General features: G+C 39.9%; 1 protein-coding gene across 2 annotated transcripts in view; it reads left to right on the top strand.

Annotated features, from left to right (window-relative positions):
• fasn (fatty acid synthase) overlaps positions 1 to 18,418 on the top strand; it is a 36,254-nt gene extending 17,836 nt beyond the window's left edge. The window contains exons 21-42 of one of the 2 annotated variants that reach the window (XM_010741011.3): positions 158 to 361; positions 857 to 1,173; positions 1,717 to 2,118; positions 2,306 to 2,470; positions 2,679 to 2,794; positions 3,063 to 3,217; positions 3,945 to 4,148; positions 4,347 to 4,497; positions 5,405 to 5,583; positions 5,783 to 5,902; positions 6,002 to 6,124; positions 7,628 to 7,851; positions 8,087 to 8,288; positions 8,865 to 9,016; positions 9,565 to 9,656; positions 9,757 to 10,151; positions 10,549 to 10,740; positions 13,251 to 13,478; positions 13,610 to 13,821; positions 14,249 to 14,347; positions 14,870 to 15,121; positions 15,843 to 18,418. In XM_010741011.3, the coding sequence (XP_010739313.1) occupies positions 158 to 361; positions 857 to 1,173; positions 1,717 to 2,118; positions 2,306 to 2,470; positions 2,679 to 2,794; positions 3,063 to 3,217; positions 3,945 to 4,148; positions 4,347 to 4,497; positions 5,405 to 5,583; positions 5,783 to 5,902; positions 6,002 to 6,124; positions 7,628 to 7,851; positions 8,087 to 8,288; positions 8,865 to 9,016; positions 9,565 to 9,656; positions 9,757 to 10,151; positions 10,549 to 10,740; positions 13,251 to 13,478; positions 13,610 to 13,821; positions 14,249 to 14,347; positions 14,870 to 15,121; positions 15,843 to 15,953 (4,295 nt within the window). In that variant the 3' untranslated portion in view covers positions 15,954 to 18,418. The remainder of the gene's footprint in view (positions 1 to 157; positions 362 to 856; positions 1,174 to 1,716; positions 2,119 to 2,305; positions 2,471 to 2,678; positions 2,795 to 3,062; positions 3,218 to 3,944; positions 4,149 to 4,346; positions 4,498 to 5,404; positions 5,584 to 5,782; positions 5,903 to 6,001; positions 6,125 to 7,627; positions 7,852 to 8,086; positions 8,289 to 8,864; positions 9,017 to 9,564; positions 9,657 to 9,756; positions 10,152 to 10,548; positions 10,741 to 13,250; positions 13,479 to 13,609; positions 13,822 to 14,248; positions 14,348 to 14,869; positions 15,122 to 15,842) is intronic. The other variant, XM_027289105.1, reaches the window with a different exon arrangement.
• The last annotated feature ends 477 nt before the right edge of the window (positions 18,419 to 18,895 follow it).

The following is an 18,895-nucleotide window of genomic DNA, read 5'->3' as shown; positions in this document are numbered from 1 at the left end:
CATGCATTCAAAGTTCATTTTTAATAATCTGTACCTGCACATGAATCTACACTGTCACACTTGTTTGTTATATTCAGCTATTTATAGCTAATGCTAGCTTAAAGATGTTTTTAAAATATTGAATCTGATTATCAAACTTTTCTTTCTTATTCCATAGCCATTGAAGTCCACCTAAACCATTGCCTTGACAACATTGTTGCTGGTGGAGTTCAGATCTGCGGCCTGCATGCCACTGTGGCCCCTCGTCGGCAACAGCAGCAGAGTCCCCCCACACTGGAGGAGTTTTTGTTTGTTCCCTATGTAGAGACAGAATGCCTGATAGCCAATGAGAAACTTGCAGAGCAGCTGAGGCTTTGCAAAGGTACAACAAATGTGATACAAGTTTGTATACATAGTGTTTGTAGCTGTTCCATTACCTCAGTTAACTGCATTCATTTTAGAACATATTTGAAGCTATTTAAAGCAGATATCTAATCGACACCTTTTGGTGGTTTAATAATTAGTTTAGTTCCAGCATTGTAATGTTTTAATAGTGTATTTTAGTGTGGCCATGGAGGGACTTTATTCTGATTGCTGGTGGGTGTGGATTATTTAAACAGCCCAGTATTACTGCATGCATTACCATGGGGCGGCTGTGGTCCAAGAGTGGGTCATCCCTCAATCAGTTGGTCAGTGGTGCAGTCCAGGCAGCCCAGCTAACAAACTAAGCTAACATTATCTAACAGCAGTACAGTAGTTTACTTTACTGTCCATCAGGAAACTCCGTAAATCACAGTGCAGACGAGCAGCTGGAGGGCATGAAAGGAGAAATCTTTGTGTTTGTTTTTTTCTATTTAATCTGCCTCTCTCCATCTAGGTTTAATCTATAGACTGCAGCAAAAGTTGGCCCCTCATGGTGTCAAGCTCTCTATCCCTGGGCTACAAGGGGAGTCAGATGGCCCTCTTCCCACCCCAGAGCTTTCTGAGCCTGGCCTGGTGCGATTGCTTTCACTGCTCTGTGGCCTGGAGCTCAACGGAAACCTTCGATCTGAGCTTGAACAGACCGTGGAGAAGGAGAGGGCTTGTCTGCTGCAAGACAGCCTGTTGCAGGGCCTGCTAGACAACCGGGCTTTTAGGCACTGCCTGGACACTACCACAGAAAACAGCATGCCTGGCAAGATCAAAGTTCTAGAGGTAAAAAAAATAGATTAAAAAAAAATTAATAGCAATTAAAGCTGCAAACAGTGATAAACAGGTGGTTGCTACACAAGGGTTACTTCCTGTTCGCAGTAGGTGGTGCTATCAACATGACTCAGTATTGTCAGGCTGGGACATACATGTGCAGTTCAGGGCAGATTGGCTATATATGTACAGTAAAAGTTAGAACAACTTCCTGTGTCATGGTGGCACATCTACAACGTTTATTTCATGAAGCAGTTTCTACATCTGAGTCTGACTTCAGTTTCTGCTGCAAAATAATGACAGGTAAAGCAGCCTCCTTCTCAGGTAGTAAGAGCCGAGTAGGTCCCCCTGTTTACTGATGATGATTATGATTACTTCCCACAGTACAGTATACAGTAAATATAATAACATAAAATAATAACCTGACTGACTCCCTGAATAGGGTAAAAACCTGGCAAATTTAATCTAGACTCAGAATGGCTAAATTGTACAATTGTACTCAGTCTCAGAATATATACAGTCTCCAAACCTCTTCACCTCTCTGACCATTGCCAGGCTCTGTCCAATGATGGACAACTCTTCTCTCGCGTGGTAGCCCTCCTCCATATCCAGCCCATGCTGCGTGTGGATTACACTGCCACGGCGACCAACCTGGATCTCCTGGCCCCCCACCAGGCCAAGTTGGAGGAGCTGGCGGTGACTTCAGCTCAGTGGGACCCCCTGACAGGCCCCGCACCTGGAGGTGTAGTAGGAGGGGCAGATCTGGTGTTGTGTAACCATGCCTGGGGTGGTCTAAGGATAAATCCTGGACTGCTGGTGACAAATCTGGCTTCTGGAGCCAAACCAGGGGGGTTTGTTCTCCTTCACACCCTGCTGAAAGGAGAGACTCTGGGAGAAACTGTTGCCTTCCTCTCCAGCACCACTCAGAGTAGTAGCCAGCAAGGACTGCTCACACAGGTCAGTTCAAATCACATAGAACCACCATTCTGCATGATTTTAACACCCCCAAAGTTGAAATCTCAGAGAAATAATTTCTTGTGCTGATCTTGAGTAATAATTTTTTGTGCTCAAGTCGCATGCTGAGATGCTAACATCACATTGAATCTGTGATGGGAAACTGATATTATCTCCCTTTTCTCACTAGTCTGAGTGGGAGAAGGTGTTCTCTGAGGCTTCCCTCAGCCTGGTGGCTGTCAAGAAGTCTTTTTATGGCTCTGCCCTGTTTCTTTGTCGCTGTCGGTCTCCAGCCAAACAGCCCATTTTCCTGCCTGTAGACAGTACTGACTACAATTGGGTGGAGACACTCAAGGTGGGTTCTGTAACCTTCTGTGTGTGTTCTAGCCTTTGAAATGTCCAGCATGCTGAAATACAGAATGACCGCTAAAAGGTGGTAGAAAATATACTGAAAATATATTGAAACCTTCAAAGTATGTCAGATTCCTTTTGACTTCAGTCAACATTTACAAATGTGATATTAGTTTCAAATGTGGGTTACTGTGTGTGGATTTGTGCTGCAGGCGATGATGGTGGAGTCATCAGACTCTCCAGTGTGGCTGACTGCCTCTCAGGCTCATTGTGGCATTGTGGGAATGGTCAACTGTCTACGGCAGGAGCCAGGTGGCAACCGAATACGGTATGACATATCCTCAACTATAAATATTCCTGTATCAGTGTTTTCACAATACCAGAATACAATGTATCAGGTAAAAATAAAATAATAATACAGTATAAACCTACTGTATATAAAGTCACAGAACCACCACCACTGTGCCACAAGACTCACCTGTCATGAAAAGCAGTTTCATTAGTTAATTTAGTATGGTTCTTGTATTTAATGTATGTCCATTTATTGGGTCAATCTGATAATTTTCTCTTTCTGCTTTTGGCTTCCTTGTCACCAGCTGTGCGTTTGTGTCCAATCTAAATGATGCTTCAGCAGCACAGAGTCTCCAGCCTGGCCAGAGGTCAATGCAATCAGTACTGGAGGGGGATCTGGTTATGAATGTATTCAGAGACGGACAGTGGGGTGCCTTCAGGCACCAGTTCATCACTCACGGTAATAAAATATATAAATATTGCTTATTTTAATTCCAAATATGTAAGAGGAGAATGGTCGTTCTTGCAAATATTTTTTTTAGTCGCCTGAAGTTGCAGCCAAGATGGTCTTCTCCTTAAATTATAGGACCCTTCCGAATGTTATGTATCCACACTGCACGACCAAATTGGACAACTAGGTGCTACCTGTTAACTGTTTTCACAAACAAAGCATAATTTATTTACATTTATTAATAGCATTCATAATAGTCAATAGTGACAGAATAGCAGATCTTTTTTTCATCAAATATGGCTGCATAAATACCACTGTATAGACGTATGCAGTGACAGTTGTCAGTCACAGTTCTTCTGGTGAAAAAACAAATCAAAGACCAAAGGACAAGAAGTTGAAAACACAGAACAAACATGATGATCTACAGTTCATAATTTAATATTAGCGCTGGGGAGACCACAGATAATTTTGTTCAACAGCATAAAGTTTGAACCTAATCCATTACTCTAGGGCTTTAGGAACAACAACAATAAACTGTATCTGTCTCTGGCCTCTGTGTGTGAATGTCAAACGTTCATTTCAACATTTTTACACAGGACATAAAACTTACAATAACATATCTCATACATCCCAATAATACATATGATGGCATCTGTGTCAGTTAAACCATAATTTACCAGTTCACAATGTTTGATGTCTCCATGGCTTACAGTTCTATTTGTTTTGTGGTCATCAGATATTAATGAAGAACTGACAGAGCACGCTTATGTCAATGTGTTGACTCGAGGTGACCTGTCTTCTCTGCGATGGATTGCTTCACCACTCCGTCACTTTGTGACCAGCAACTCCAACATGCAACTGTGCCGTGTTTACTACAGCTCACTTAACTTCAGAGATATAATGCTGGCCACTGGGAAACTGCCACCAGATGCTATTCCAGGTAGAGAGTGTGACACAACAAGGAATCTAGCGTTTATTTGGTTTTTATAACCCACAGTAGTCATGGTAACCCACGTCATGATGTGGGTTACTACTGTTATAGTAGACAACACTATTGTAGAAATAACAATGGCCAAATTATTCATCAAGTGACAACAATTAGACAACTAACATCTCCTGTTCATTGTACTTTGTGTAGGTGACCTAGCTCTGCAGCAGTGCATGTTAGGTATGGAGTTTTCTGGTCGTGACCCTAATGGTCGACGTGTGATGGGGCTGCTGCCTGCTAAAGGCCTGGCAACAAGTGTGGATGCTGACAAACGGTTCCTCTGGGATGTTCCCTCCAGCTGGTAAGTGACACATTTTTCAATAGACTTTATGTTATTAAGACAGACTTTAATGACCCCACACCAGGGAAATTCACTTGTCACAGTAGCTCATATACACAAGGTTGATAATAAATTATTTACAAATAACAAAATATATAGAAAAAGTCATTAAGTTATGCTAAAGAAAGTCATGCTGGTGTAGAAGAGGCTGGCTGCTGTTGGAATGAAGGACCTACAGTAGCGCTCCTTCTTAACCCTAAATTCCACCGGGCGCGGACACGTTGCATGTGCGCTGCGGTTGCCACAGCCATTCTAGTCAATGTTTCAAACCCCACCGCTGAGGTCCGGTTGAGTACCAGAAGAGAAACACTGTATCTTCCTGGAAGGACAGTGTTCAGTTATCACAATGACGTGCAAAAACTCCCTTGGCAGGTAATATGGCCGAACTGGCACCCCTCCAGCTACCAGCCCACCTTACATATTTTGGTCCATACTGGACTTGAACCGGCCACCCTCCGGTTCCCAAACCAATACTATATCATTACACCATTGAATCATTATTATTTCTGTATTGATATGTAAGCGCTTTCTGAATGTTCTACTTCTCCTTTGTACAACTATAGCTGATAAATTAATATAGTAAAAAGATGCCTTATGACCTTGCCTTATAAATGAGATTAAAAAATAATTAAGATTAAGATAAAAATAAGAAAAACTAGACACGGTTGCAAAGAATGTTTTCATGATTATTTTTTCATATCAAATATGACTAACTTTAATATGACTAAATTAGATAATTAATGAATTTGTTAAAATGAAATGTATAATGCTGTTGCAAGATGCTTTTCTCTTTAACAGCACAAAGATAGTTCATAGCTCATACTATAAAGGCAGTTTATTATTTTATGCCTCTGTTGTATGTGTACAGGACACTGGAGCAGGCAGCCTCAGTGCCTGTGGTCTATGCCACAGCCTATTACTCTCTGGTGGTACGTGGCCGGCTCCGTCCTGGAGAGACTGTTCTTATTCACTCTGGATCAGGCGGCGTTGGCCAGGCCGCCATCGCCATAGCACTAAGCAGGAAATGTAAAGTCTTCACCACTGTTGGTCGGTATCAGACTCAGATTAAATACCCATACTCATTGTCATTGTACTTAATTATGAGGAACTCATGAGATGCTATTTTATTTGTTGCAAGTATGATTTACTAAGTCATAATTTTGATATAGTAACTAATAATTAGTATGTCATAGAAACTGTAAAAAACCTTTTTAACCTTAAACCTTTTTGTGTGTGATATGACTAGGCTCAAAGGAGAAGCAGGCCTACCTGCAGAAGAGGTTCCCTCAACTCTCAGCAGAGTCCTTTGCTAACTCTAGAGACACCTCTTTTGAACAACACATCCTGCTCCATACAAACGGCAAAGGTCAGACACCTCTTGCTGTTCATCGTTGTTGTTAATCTGTGTACTAGTAAATGTAATTTGGGTGACAAGATAGTAATATTTTGTGCTTGTGTATTTTAGGTGTGGATGTGGTGCTGAACTCTCTGGCTGAGGAGAAGCTGCAGGCTAGCATTCGCTGCCTAGCCAGGCATGGGCGATTTCTAGAGATTGGCAAATACGACCTGTCCAACAATTCCCCACTAGGTGAGTAGGAAGCTTTGGGCTCACACATACAGGGTTATAGTAACAATGCATGTGTCAGTTACTCATTTTAATTCCAGAAGTAGTCTTACAAATATATAAAAGTACATAACTGCATGATTCTAGTTAGCTAGTCATTATATTATACCATAATTTAGCTCTAGTCCAGCAGTTGTTTTTCACCTTTTTTCAGAGAAAACCAAGTAATTGTGTGTTCTAGACCAGAGGCTTTCAAACTGTTCAGTGTACCTTCAAGGGGAGGTCAAGAGTTGAAGGGGAGGCGTGGGAAGATAGACATGTGGCAAAGGAACACGTTTATGCCATTGTTCTAAAATAAGATAATCTTTATAGTTATTGTTATTTGTACTTATCAACATGAAACATTTTTTTTAGATTCAATGTAACACTTCCCAGATCCAGGATATCATTATTTTCACCATGCATTGCGAAATGGTCTATAAATTCAGTCAGCTTCTGGAGGTATAGACCGTAATCAAATTTTCAAATTTTCTTCAGTATCATACGGTGATAATTATCTGTTCATCCATGGGCACATCTCGAACAACTAATTCGGCATGATTTTATGTAGTATGTTGCCAATTTGCCAAAATGTTAATAATAGACTAGGAACAGCCAGAATCTTGACTACTGTACTACTCTACTTACAAACATAACTTTTATCCATTCATCCATCCATCCATTATCTGTAACCACTAATCCTCATCAGGGTCACAGTGAGCCTGGAGCCTCTCCCAGCTCATAACCTTTATTTGAAGTAGTAATTTAAAAAGAGATCAAGAGCATGTGACCAGCAGTAGTTGGGTTGCACTTATGTGTTAGTAAGACTAGAGCCTTTCTGCTGGTGTAGACACCTGAACTGATTTTAAAACTGAGCCTAGCTGAGCTGATGGAACTTATTGAGGGTGTAGGTCACAAGTCACAGAGGCTTGGCCTAATAAATACTGGTATTCCTAAAAAGTAAAGTGAAAAATGAATGTATGTTATATATACAGACATTGGTATACATTGTTCATTTACACATTTGTCTATTTTCTTAATCATAACTACATTTACTGGTTAGTCTACTACAGTTAATCTTGAGTAGTTTCTCTCAAGCTATAAATAGAATTGTGACTTGAAAAGTAGCTTACCTGGTACACTGCATGAATCAAGTTCTTTACCACAGCCCAGACTCGAGTCCTCCACAAGGCCCTTTGCTGCATGTCATCCCCTCTCTCTCCCCTGCTGTCACAATCAATAAAGCAATATTAAAGCAAATTAAAGGGCTGAGAAAAATCAATTACAGCTAAACCTAAATGCACAACAATGTGCCTGGCACATGTGCCCTTCTCATTACATGCACTGGGCACAGTGAATGTAAATTTTTTATTTTTTTCTGTGTTCCAAATGGTTTTTGGTTTCCAAAGACTCGCCAAGGTGTGATTTACCTTTACCATGATTAGAACTGAACTGTCATGATTGTCATTGTTGTCATGCTCTCTCTAGGCATGGCTTTATTCCTTAAGAATGTGGCATTCCACGGCATCCTGCTGGATGCGCTCTTTGAAGAGGGTAACCATGAGTGGGAGGAAGTGTACCAGCTGGTAAAGGAAGGCATTGATGGAAGTGAAGTTCAGCCTCTAAAGACCACAGTGTTTGAGAGGGACCAAGTGGAGGAAGCGTTCAGATACATGGCTCAGGGCAAGCACATTGGCAAGGTCCTGTTGCAGGTCAGTTTTTCACTTCTGACCTTCAGCCTTTGATGATAATTATAGATCATTCCAAATCGACCAACCTGTCAAGAAAACAGACTTGATAACTAAAGTAATGCAAGATCCTACAAATTTCAGTAAATCAGTACCTCATTTTCTGATTATATTCATATAACTGTGGTTTGACAAGAAAATAAATGAAAAATACTACACTACACAAAGTATACATCCTCTTTTTCTTCTCTTCACACAGGTCTGTAATGAGGAGAGGGGTGTAGCTGTCCAAATTGCTTCCCCTTTGTCTTTACCAGCTATGTGTCGCACCTTTTGCCATGCCTCACACTCCTACATTATCACTGGTGGACTGGGAGGCTTTGGCCTGGAGCTTGCTCAGTGGCTGACAGAGAGAGGAGCCCGCAAACTGGTGCTGACTTCCAGATCAGGGATCAGGAATGGTAAGACACAATGACACAAAGCTGCCGTGATAGTTGCTGAGTTAAATGAACAATTTGCACACTTTAACAGCAAATGGAAACCGCAACATATAAAATGTATTTTGCATTTCACAATGTTCAAGAAGCTGGTTGCAAAAAGATGACATGTTTTAACAAAACCTGCACCAGTGCCTAACTTGTACCTTCTTAACCTCAAGTATCTGGAACCTACAGCTAGAAAAGTGAACTACACTGAAACAAAACTTGAAAAGAATACCAAATGACAAACAAACATTAAAATAACTGCTTTCTACTGACAATCACATATAAGGGCACACACAGAGCCATGAATGAGAGCTGTCACTCACTGCTTAGAGCACTTGTGTTTTATGTGGTATGGGATGGATGACAGATATAGGATCTCCAGATAATGACTTGCACACACTTGTGATTAAAGGGATTAAAGGGATTGTATGACATCAATAAAGTGTGACCATGAATAGAAATGAGTTTAATAATTATAATGCTTCCTCTGCACTGTATTGTAGAGAATGCGGTCATGTTTGTTATACTGTTTTACTTTTTAAATGTTGCTAGGTTACCAGGCAAAGCGAGTGCGTGAATGGCAGAGTCAAGATGTGGAAGTGCTAGTGTCTACTAATGATGTCAGCACACTGGAGGGAACAGAGCGACTCATCGCTGAGGCCTGTGCACTGGGCCCAGTGGGTGGTGTCTTCCACCTAGCCATGGTAAACCACCAAGCCACCTTTTCGTCAGTACCTTTTAGCTCTGCATCCTTTTCAGGCCACCAATGGTATTTCTAGAGATAGTGAGACAATCTAATCATGCTTATAACTCTTAAGGATAGTTGTAATTAAAAATGACTGACATGTTAAGTTGTTACCATAAACAAGTACAAGTGTATTTCATAAAATGTAAGTGGAAAAGTAAAGAGATTTGATTTGTTTCATATAAAAACCCAACATTTTGTCCTAGAATTTCATGAGCATTGTAGCTCTCGAGATGGCACTGTCAATCAGTCAGTCAGTCAGGTGAAATATCTCAGAATGCAGACGTTCATGGTCCTAAGATAATGAATCCTGTTGACTTTCATGATTCCATTACTTTACCTCCATGTCACCCAATAGGTTGACCTTCAGTGAAATGATCAAATTTTTTAAAGACATTTGTTTTCCTTTCAGGATGAATTGTAATAACTTTTCTGATGATATGACTTTGCACTTGTAATTTAACTTTGATCTTAACTTCATTAGCATGTTTGATTGGTCATTATCAGGTGTTGAAAGATGGCATGTTGGAGAATCTGACTCCTCAGCTCTTCCTTGATGTTAACAAGCCTAAATATGATGGTACCATAAACCTTGACAAGTAAGACACTCACATCATCCTTCTATTTAAATCAGTGAACTTTAATTAAATATCTTTTTCTCTCTGGATATAATTGTACTCATTTTTGATTCCTCTCCAGAGTGACAAGAAAGTTGTGTCCATACCTCAGCTACTTTGTGACATTCTCCTCAGTCAGCTGTGGCCGTGGCAATGCCGGCCAAAGTAATTATGGTTTCGCCAACTCAGCCATGGAGCGTGTGTGTGAAAAGCGGCACTATGATAGCCTACCTGGACTGGCAATCCAGTGGGGTGCTATTGGTGATGTGGGCGTGGTCCTGGAGACCATGGGTAGCAATGAAACAGTGGTTGGTGGCACCCTACCACAGCGCATCACATCTTGCTTGGAGGTGCTCGACCTCTTCCTGTGCCAGCAGAAGCCAGTTATGTCTAGCTTTGTACTGGCAGAGAGGACGGTGGTAAAGAGTGAAGCAGGAAGCCAGAGAAACTTGGTGGATGCTGTAGCACACATTCTGGGTAAGAGCTGAGCTACACAAATCCTCTCCTACCAACAAATCCACTTTAAAACACATGACCTTTAAACAATGTGTAATCATGCTTGTCATCTGTGGACTGAACTCGGGTTCCTGGTTACTATATTAGAATGACTTCTGTATTTTTTGGGAAATTAAGGAGTGTGAGATGAATAGAAAACAGATTCAGACTATTGTGGCAGAAAAAATGAGAATACAGGAGTACATAGACATAAAACTAAATACTGGTTCATGTAAAAAATATCATAGGTTTTACTACTAACTGCATGTTCTGACAGTATTGTCAGTAAACGGTAGCGCTGTGAATAACATGGATAACTATGGAGCCCAGCCCATAGGGATCTATATCACAGAACTCTCACTGTATCGTTCACCCTCAGGTGTGCGGGATGTGAACAGCCTGAATGCTGATGCCTCATTGGCTGACCTGGGCCTGGACTCCTTGATGGGCGTTGAAGTACGCCAGACTCTGGAGCGTGACTATGACATCATCATGACCATGAGAGAGATCCGCCAGCTCACCATCAACAAGCTGCGAGAGCTGGGCAATAGCAATCCAGGTGGATCACATGGTATTATTAAGAGCTCCTCATAAAGGTCCAGTGTTGTCGGATTTATGCTGCATTTACATAGAATCGGGCCGACAGATGATGTTCATTTCCATCTTCTGATTGGTACAGTTAATAATTATTTATATATATATATATATATATTATATATATATATATATATATATATAATATATATATATATATATAATATATTATGGCATGCCGTTCAGGAAATTAAACCTTTGAATTATGATGAAATGTTGAATGAAGTCTGAATATATTGACGAACCTTGAATATATTGAATGAAACTTTGAATATATTGAATGAAGTCTGAATATATGGAATGAAACTTTGAATATATTGAATGAAACCTTGAATATATGGAATGAAGTCTGAATATATTGAACGAAACCTTGAATATATGGAATGAAACTTTGAATATATGGAATGAAACTTTGAATATATTGAATGAAGTCTGAATATATTGAACGAAACCTTGAATATATTGAATGAAACTTGACTGACGTCAGACTTCACGGCATCTTGTGTAACGTGTGGATGCTATAGCTAAAAGTGAGTGACAAGCGTCAGTCCGCTCACAACTTCGTTGCAGCAATATTAACTATGAGGACATCATTAACACTGCGTGTACGGGCCAAAATCCGCCGATACCCCTGATCAATACCGTTTTCCGACAGGAAGTTCGCTCCCTTTTTAATCGTGGCCGACATAAAACAGGCCAGACAGCTGTTTATCAGGCCAACCTCAGCATGCCTTCAACCTCACAGGAGTGCCCCACAACACCCAGTGCCGGCTCGGACTGGCAGTCTGTGATACCGGGCAAATGCCAGATGGGCCGGTCCATCTCGGCCACATTTGGGCCGGTGGCCTCTGATGTTTTTTTTGTATGTATGTATTTGTTTTTTGTAGCCTTTGCAAACATTTGCCCAGCAGCCCAAAATGGACTTGCGGCCCATTTGCATCCATTTGGAATAGGTTTGGGTTTCACTGGCTAATATCGGTTAATATTTGCCTCTTCATGACAGGTTCAGAAGTTACGATTTACACCCCCCCTCCCCTGCCCCCTCAAATGGATGCGTCCATGCAGCGCTAGGTTTATGTGAAACCGAAGCAGGGATAGACTCATACAGTCTATAGATAAACTTCATACTGTATGTTGCACGAATATTAATTTCAATAATTATGGACGACAGAGGTTCAAAAAAGGGAAAGGAGGAGCAGAGAAAATCCGAGTTTAGATGCGGAAAAGGGCCGCATAGATCGGGAGTCGAACCTGCGCCCCCGCAGCGAGCCTTCACATATGGGCGGTTGCTTAAGCTACCGAACTAAACACCAAAAGGCTCCAATGATGGGCCGGTCCCGAGAAAAAATGCCAGGGCGGACTTGTTCCTAGTCCGACCCTGACTCGTGCCAATCTCACCCCATACACAGAAAGGGTCCAGACACTGTATGGTTAGCTTGATTGTTTCAGGTGATTTAATGAAGGTAAAACACAGTGAATGGCCGTGCGTAATGGCACTGCTCTCTGATGCGGCCACTTCTCCGGGACTGGAGGAGCTGCTGCGGTACGGGTTTCATGAACTGAAAGAGAAGCTCTTCATAAATTGTTTAGATACAATAAGCATCACCCACATTCATAGATCAATGCAGGGTTAATATTTAGTTTAGTATTGAACGTTTTTATGATCCGCGACACATTGTCCAGCTTTGGGCATGCTACTCATTCAGCGGACTGCGGACAGACAGACAATGCATAATGAGATTATGGCGAAACTTTATGCCTGTTGTAGGCTACCACGGTTAGAAATTGAGTTTTTCGGGAGGTTTCGGCACGCCTTCGCAGTGTATTTATCATGTCCTATTGTTAATATCGCTGCAACTAGATTGCGGGCGGCCTGACTCATGTCTTTCGCTTTTACAGACTGTTAACAAGATGGCTGCAGGCACTGCCGCAGTCTGACGTCAGTGAAGTTTTTATATATTCAAGGTTTCACTCAATATTCAGAGTTTCATTCAATATATTCAAGGTTCACTCCATATATTCAAAGTTCATTCCATATTTTCAGACTTCATTAATATATCAAGGTTTCGTTCAATATATTCAGACTTCATTCAATATTCAAAGTTTCATTCCATATATTCAGGTTTCGTTCAATATATTCAGACTTCATTTCCATATATTCAAGGTTTCATTCAATATATTCAAAGTTCATTCCATATATCAGACTTCATTCAATATATTCAAGGTTCCCTCCATATATCAAAGTTTCATTCATATATTCAAGGTTTCGTTAAATTCAGACTTCCTTCAATATATTCAAGGTTTCATTCAATATATTCAGACCTCATTCAATTATTCCAAAGGTTTAATTTCCTGAACGGGCATGCCATAATATATATATATATATCTATAATCTATATATATATATATACATATATATATACATATACACACATGTTTTTTCTATATATAGAAAAATATACATGTTTTTTCTTCTGATCTATCCAGAATCTCACCATGCTACAGCTAAGAGGGATGGCATTCACTCTTTGTTGGAGTCTGATCTGACTCAACTATTGGTGAACCCTAATGGCCCCACAGTGATGCCACTCAACACGGCACAGAGCCAGGAAAGGCCACTGTTCCTGATCCATCCCATTGAGGGCTCCACTGTCGCCTTTAAAACACTTGCTGTCAAGCTTAGCATGCCCTGCTATGGCCTGCAGTGCACGAAAGGTATTCTGTGTTTACAAACACACTCATTTAGGTGCATATAATTAGGTTCATGTGTGTGTTGTGTTGTACAAGTGTACATGTGTTATACAATGTTCACCCAACCTTATCTTACTTTATCCCTTCTCCCCCAGATGCTCCCCTTGACAGCATCCAGTCCCTAGCAGCCTACTATGTTAACTGTATCAGACAGGTTCAGCCAGACGGACCGTATCGAATTGCTGGATACTCTTTTGGTGCCTGTGTGGCATTTGAAATGTGCTCTCAGCTTCAAAGCCAGAATCTGTCTGTGGAGTATCTCTTTCTGTTTGATGGATCACACTCCTATGTGGCAGCATATACACAGGTTAGAGAAAGAACTAATACACTCACACACAGACACACAATATGTGTCAACAATCAATGGGGAATTCTAGTTTAATTAAATGTGCAGGGTTTTGACAGTTGAGAGGTGTATTCCACAAAGGTAAAGTCAAAGAATGGGATTTTTCTTGAGATGAAGATGTCTGGGAATATTGCCTTTTATTATATTTATATATATATATATATATATATATATATATATATATTAACTTTGTTTTTATTTTTTTATTTTAGAATTTTTATTTAGGTAATTTTAGACAGCATGAGTGGAAACATAAATAATGTGTAAATAGTATGATTTGATTTGAATACACATCAGAATTTCAATAACTGCACTTAATGATGAAGTCTGGGAACAATTAGGTATGGAATATAAGCTGGTCATGTTAGATTTACTATTTGTTTTTTAGACTTACAGGGCCAAGTTGACACCAGGCAAAGAGTCTGAGGCTGAAACTGAAGCCCTGTGTGCCTTCATCCAGCAGTTCACCGGCATCGAGTACAACAAGGTACATCAAGCCTCTGATAAATCTACACACTTTAGGATGATGGTCAGAATCTGAAATAACCTTCAGTTCTTGTGCGTATAGATGGATCTGACAAAAAAATCGGATATTTCACTTTCTCATTAGGTGTTCACAAGTATGTGAAAACATGCTCACACACACACACACACACACACTCTCACACACACACACACACACACACACACACACACACAGATTTTCATCAGTCACCTTTATTAGTCTCTTTAACTGTGTATTATTATGATCAGTTGGCTCCTGTGCTGGGGTTTGCTTGTACAACAGCACAAATGTATAATATAAAAATACATCAAAATAAAATACAGAATATAATGTAGATCGACAGTGTTGTGAGACAGGTGTGTAACCCTCCCATGTGGTCTCTTCTTGTTTATATTGTGTCCTGTGGTCTAATTGGTGACTTATATTTAGCTTCAACAAGTAAATTCCAATAGAGTTCTCCATCCAAATCTCTGATTTATTCTCAATTCCCAATTTATTCTACAGCTCCTAGAGACTCTTCTCCCACTGTCAGACCTGGAGGCCCGCGCCAATATTGCAGTGGACCTGATCACTTCTAGCCACAAGAACATCAGCCGGGACTCATTGCACTTTGCAGCCACCACCTTCTACTATAAGCTGAAGGCTGCTGATGGCTATGTGCCTGCAGCAAAATACCATGGCAATGTGATGCTACTTCGTGCCAAAACCAGCAGCAACTATGAACAAAACCTGGGGGCTGACTACAAGCTCAGTGAGGTACGATACACAAGTGTACTCACACACATTTGCACACAGGTTTGTGTTCAGATTGCATTTTCATTTTATTTTGTTAACCCCATTTTCAGCTCCCCTAAATTTATATATCAAAGATTATCGAGTAAAATGTCCAAGAATAGTAGGGGAAAGTTAATATTGGAAAATCTAGTTCTGTATACCTTTTGCATTGTTACCTTTTGGCAGGTAAAAAACTGGATCATTATTATTTATTCTATTACTACTAGGGCTGTACTGAATGTCTGTCGTCATATTTAATGACATCATCAGTGTAAATAAAATCCTCAATTTGTGAATAAAATAATTTATTGAATCAAATGAATTAAGGCCAAAACACACTGGCGCCAGCTAGATGTGTGTTGATGTCTCTGTATCAGCCCTGTGGTGAACTCGCAACTTCTCCAGGGTGCCTCACCTCTTTCCCAATGAGCTCCAGCCACCCTGATAAGGAGAAGCATTTATGGAGAATGAATTAATTGATATACTATTATGCCTCAAGACTTCAAGTTTTATCTCTCAACCCAAGAACTCTTCACTTGGCTCTCACTCTATAACCCTTACCACAAGCTTTATAGACTTCCTGCATTTAACTGCACAAATTGTCACATGTGAAGTGCATGAGTTAGTGGCAAACACATCTTTGAATCTGTCTGTACATTAATACTTTACATAAAATTTTGACTGACTGCTGTGTCTTGTATAGGTATGTGATGGCAAAGTGTCAGTCCACATCATTGAAGGAGATCATCGCACCTTCCTGCAAGGAGAAGGGGTGGATTCCATCAGCAGCATCATCCACAGCTCACTCGCTTAGCCATGTGCTACAGCAAGGGAAAGCTAGACATGACTGACTGACCACACCCTCCACTTTCCCACAAATTCCACAACATTCCAGAATGAGTCTCCTCCTCTTATCTGTTCAGGATGTGTAAGTTTAACATGCCCTAATAACCCAAATGCACCTTATTCCTCTTTATTGTATATTTTCAAAGCTCATTGGTCATTTCAAGTAATGGACACTCCCTAACCTAAGCGTCAAAGCTATTAGCTGGTAATGTAATGTGCTGTCAGTATGTTTGTTTGTTTGTAGAGTATAAGTAGGGCCTTCTAAATTATGTCTCATTGTCTTGTCTTTTTTTGGATTGCAGTAGGAATGCAAATCTTTTCAGGAGTTTATCTAATCAAGAGTCAGCTCTATAGCAATGATAACTAATTAATCATTTATCAAATTTTATAGCATATCTCTGTATATCAGGCAAAAGTAGGTATTAGGAAAAAGTAAAACCTTTGAATTATTACATTACACAAAAACAATTAATCATACAAAATAGTTGAATTGCTGTTTGTGCATGCTCCTGGACCACCAGTCAGTATTCATAAAATGAATGAAATGAAAGTAATATTCAAGACTCAACCCCTCGGATACAGATCTAACTAATTTAGAACTGCAAATGTATACCATAAAATAGACAACCATCTACATTATGGTCGTCTATTTTATAGTTATGTTTCTGTAAAATTTAAAAGTTGTGTGTCTGTTCACTCACTAGCCCAGCTACTAAGTCACTTGTTCAGGTGGAGCCAGTGTCCAGGGGATGTACAAATGCTGTTGAGCCAATTTTTCCTGCCCAGGAAATCTTTGATTTTCCCTCTGAGAGTGAATGACTGTTACATCTAGAGTTTCAGACCTCACTGTAAGCATGTGTAGAGTGATTACCTACAAGGAGTAATAGTTTGAACAACAAGATGATTCTGATGACTTTTTAGATGTCAAAACACTGCACAGCATTTCATAAAACTATGAGCAAGAATTTCACAACTCTGAAAAGTTATTAGAGTTTTGATTTTATCTTACCCTTGCTAGAACAAACACCCAACTCATGGTACAAAATAATCTATTCATTGCTGGTTAACATAACATTTTTTTTCTCAGAGCCACTGTTTTTTTAACATATCTACAGTGTGGTGTGTAGTGTAATTTCCATATCAGTACACTGAAAAATCATCTAGTTTAGCATAGCATGAAAAGCTGGCTCTGTAGCTGTGGTCAGAAAAGTAATTCCAAGTCTGCTTCCTTGTAGCTTTGATCACATTTATGCTGCCAAATGCTATTTCATAATTGTACACTGGTGCATGTTTACAAGGACTCACATCTTCTACTTCAAATGCTTTTACTGTACCTGTATATGTCCTTACCAGTGAAATCCCACAGTGAAGCTCTGCTCATGTATGGCATCTTTATATATGCACCCAAACCTGTTAAAGTTCCATGGTATAATTACTCCTGACCTGCAATAGTTGGCTAATATTCACTGGTAATACAACCAATTTATGGAAAGCCTCAAAGCTACAAACACAATATGTCATTAAGAAAATGTTTTCACAATGTATTACAATTAAGGATAATATGGAATGAGCATACTGAATGACCTCCACTGATCATACTAAACTATAAAATGGATGCTTTTAAATTCACAGTGTGTTTACAGGGTTGTTTAAAAAATATAATTCTTATTGTAAAGAATTTTCAGTACTAGGAAAATCCCATATGTCCTTATGTCCTCATACTGAAATGAAATTTAGTTATAACCTCAACACTATCAACTGCTAGCTGGCTTGTACCCAATAAGCAATAAGTAATGTCTCATCCACCATATTGAACAGTAACAAACAAGAACAAAGAAAAACAAGAAAATGTAGATACCTGATGAGCTGAAAGGGTCCGCTCAGATCAACTTTGCCCAGCTGATAAACCCATTGATGCCACCACATTGTTGAGTTTTAGTCTGCTCCACAAAACGTCTATGTGAACACAAGGTGTTTTGTGGGTGAAAACTATTCAAAGTTACACTATTTTGATTGATCCGTGGTAATGTATTGAAGAGGTTCGATACATAAATAGTAAATGATGCATCCTTTCCCAAATCAGGATTTAGATTATGAATGACTACTAAGGCACCTATTCCATTCATACATAACTGATCTGAACAGCTGGCCCCTGAGCAGTAGGGCATCTTTGATTGAAAAACTGTATTTTCCCAGACCTGTCTCTGACTCCAATGATCCTAACTTGGTTTCATGACCCCCAGCAAGCAGTCCAGTCCCACTATTCAACAGACAACCTGACCTCTGAGACCTCTCATCTGGTCTATGAAGGGTCAGGTGATAAGAAAATGTGGTGATTGATTGCAGTAAAAAGGAGAAGGAAGTGACGGTATATGAATATTAATATTTCTAATATGTGTTGTGACTAATAAAGGCATTTAGCTAATACTTTAATGACTGTTTTTGTTTTGTTTTTCTATAAATCCAACATGTGAAAAATGGAAATAAAGATGATGTATGAATATTATGCTATTTTTGTCTGGGCCATCTACATGGATCACACTGTATGCAGTCTGTTCAAACTTTAATCAGTAACAGTACAGAACAGTTACAAAGCAAGTTCACAATTTAACCACAGTTTGGAGATAACAATCAGTTACAAAAAGACACTCCTCAAGTAGCATTTTGTATCAAACAATTTCTTAAATTGTGCTTTGATTATGTTCTGGCCCACCATCAATGGTTGAGAAAAGTCCTGAGGCCATTTAACCCCTGATGTAGGTAGTTAGTATTTGAGCTGTACCAGTTTCATAGTTTCTTCTTGCACCCTTAATACGAGGAACCATCAAAGAAGATACAGTACTGTATGGTGACAGGAGACTGATGAAACATCTTTAGTGCTAACCAGGTAGCTACCACCTGGCAACCAGA

The sequence above is a fragment of the Larimichthys crocea genome, chromosome XVI (assembly GCF_000972845.2).
Source record: "Larimichthys crocea isolate SSNF chromosome XVI, L_crocea_2.0, whole genome shotgun sequence".
NCBI classification, from domain to species: domain Eukaryota; kingdom Metazoa; phylum Chordata; class Actinopteri; family Sciaenidae; genus Larimichthys; species Larimichthys crocea.
The sequence above is the reverse complement of the archived record's forward strand: the minus strand, read 5'-3'. Positions and strand labels throughout refer to the sequence as shown.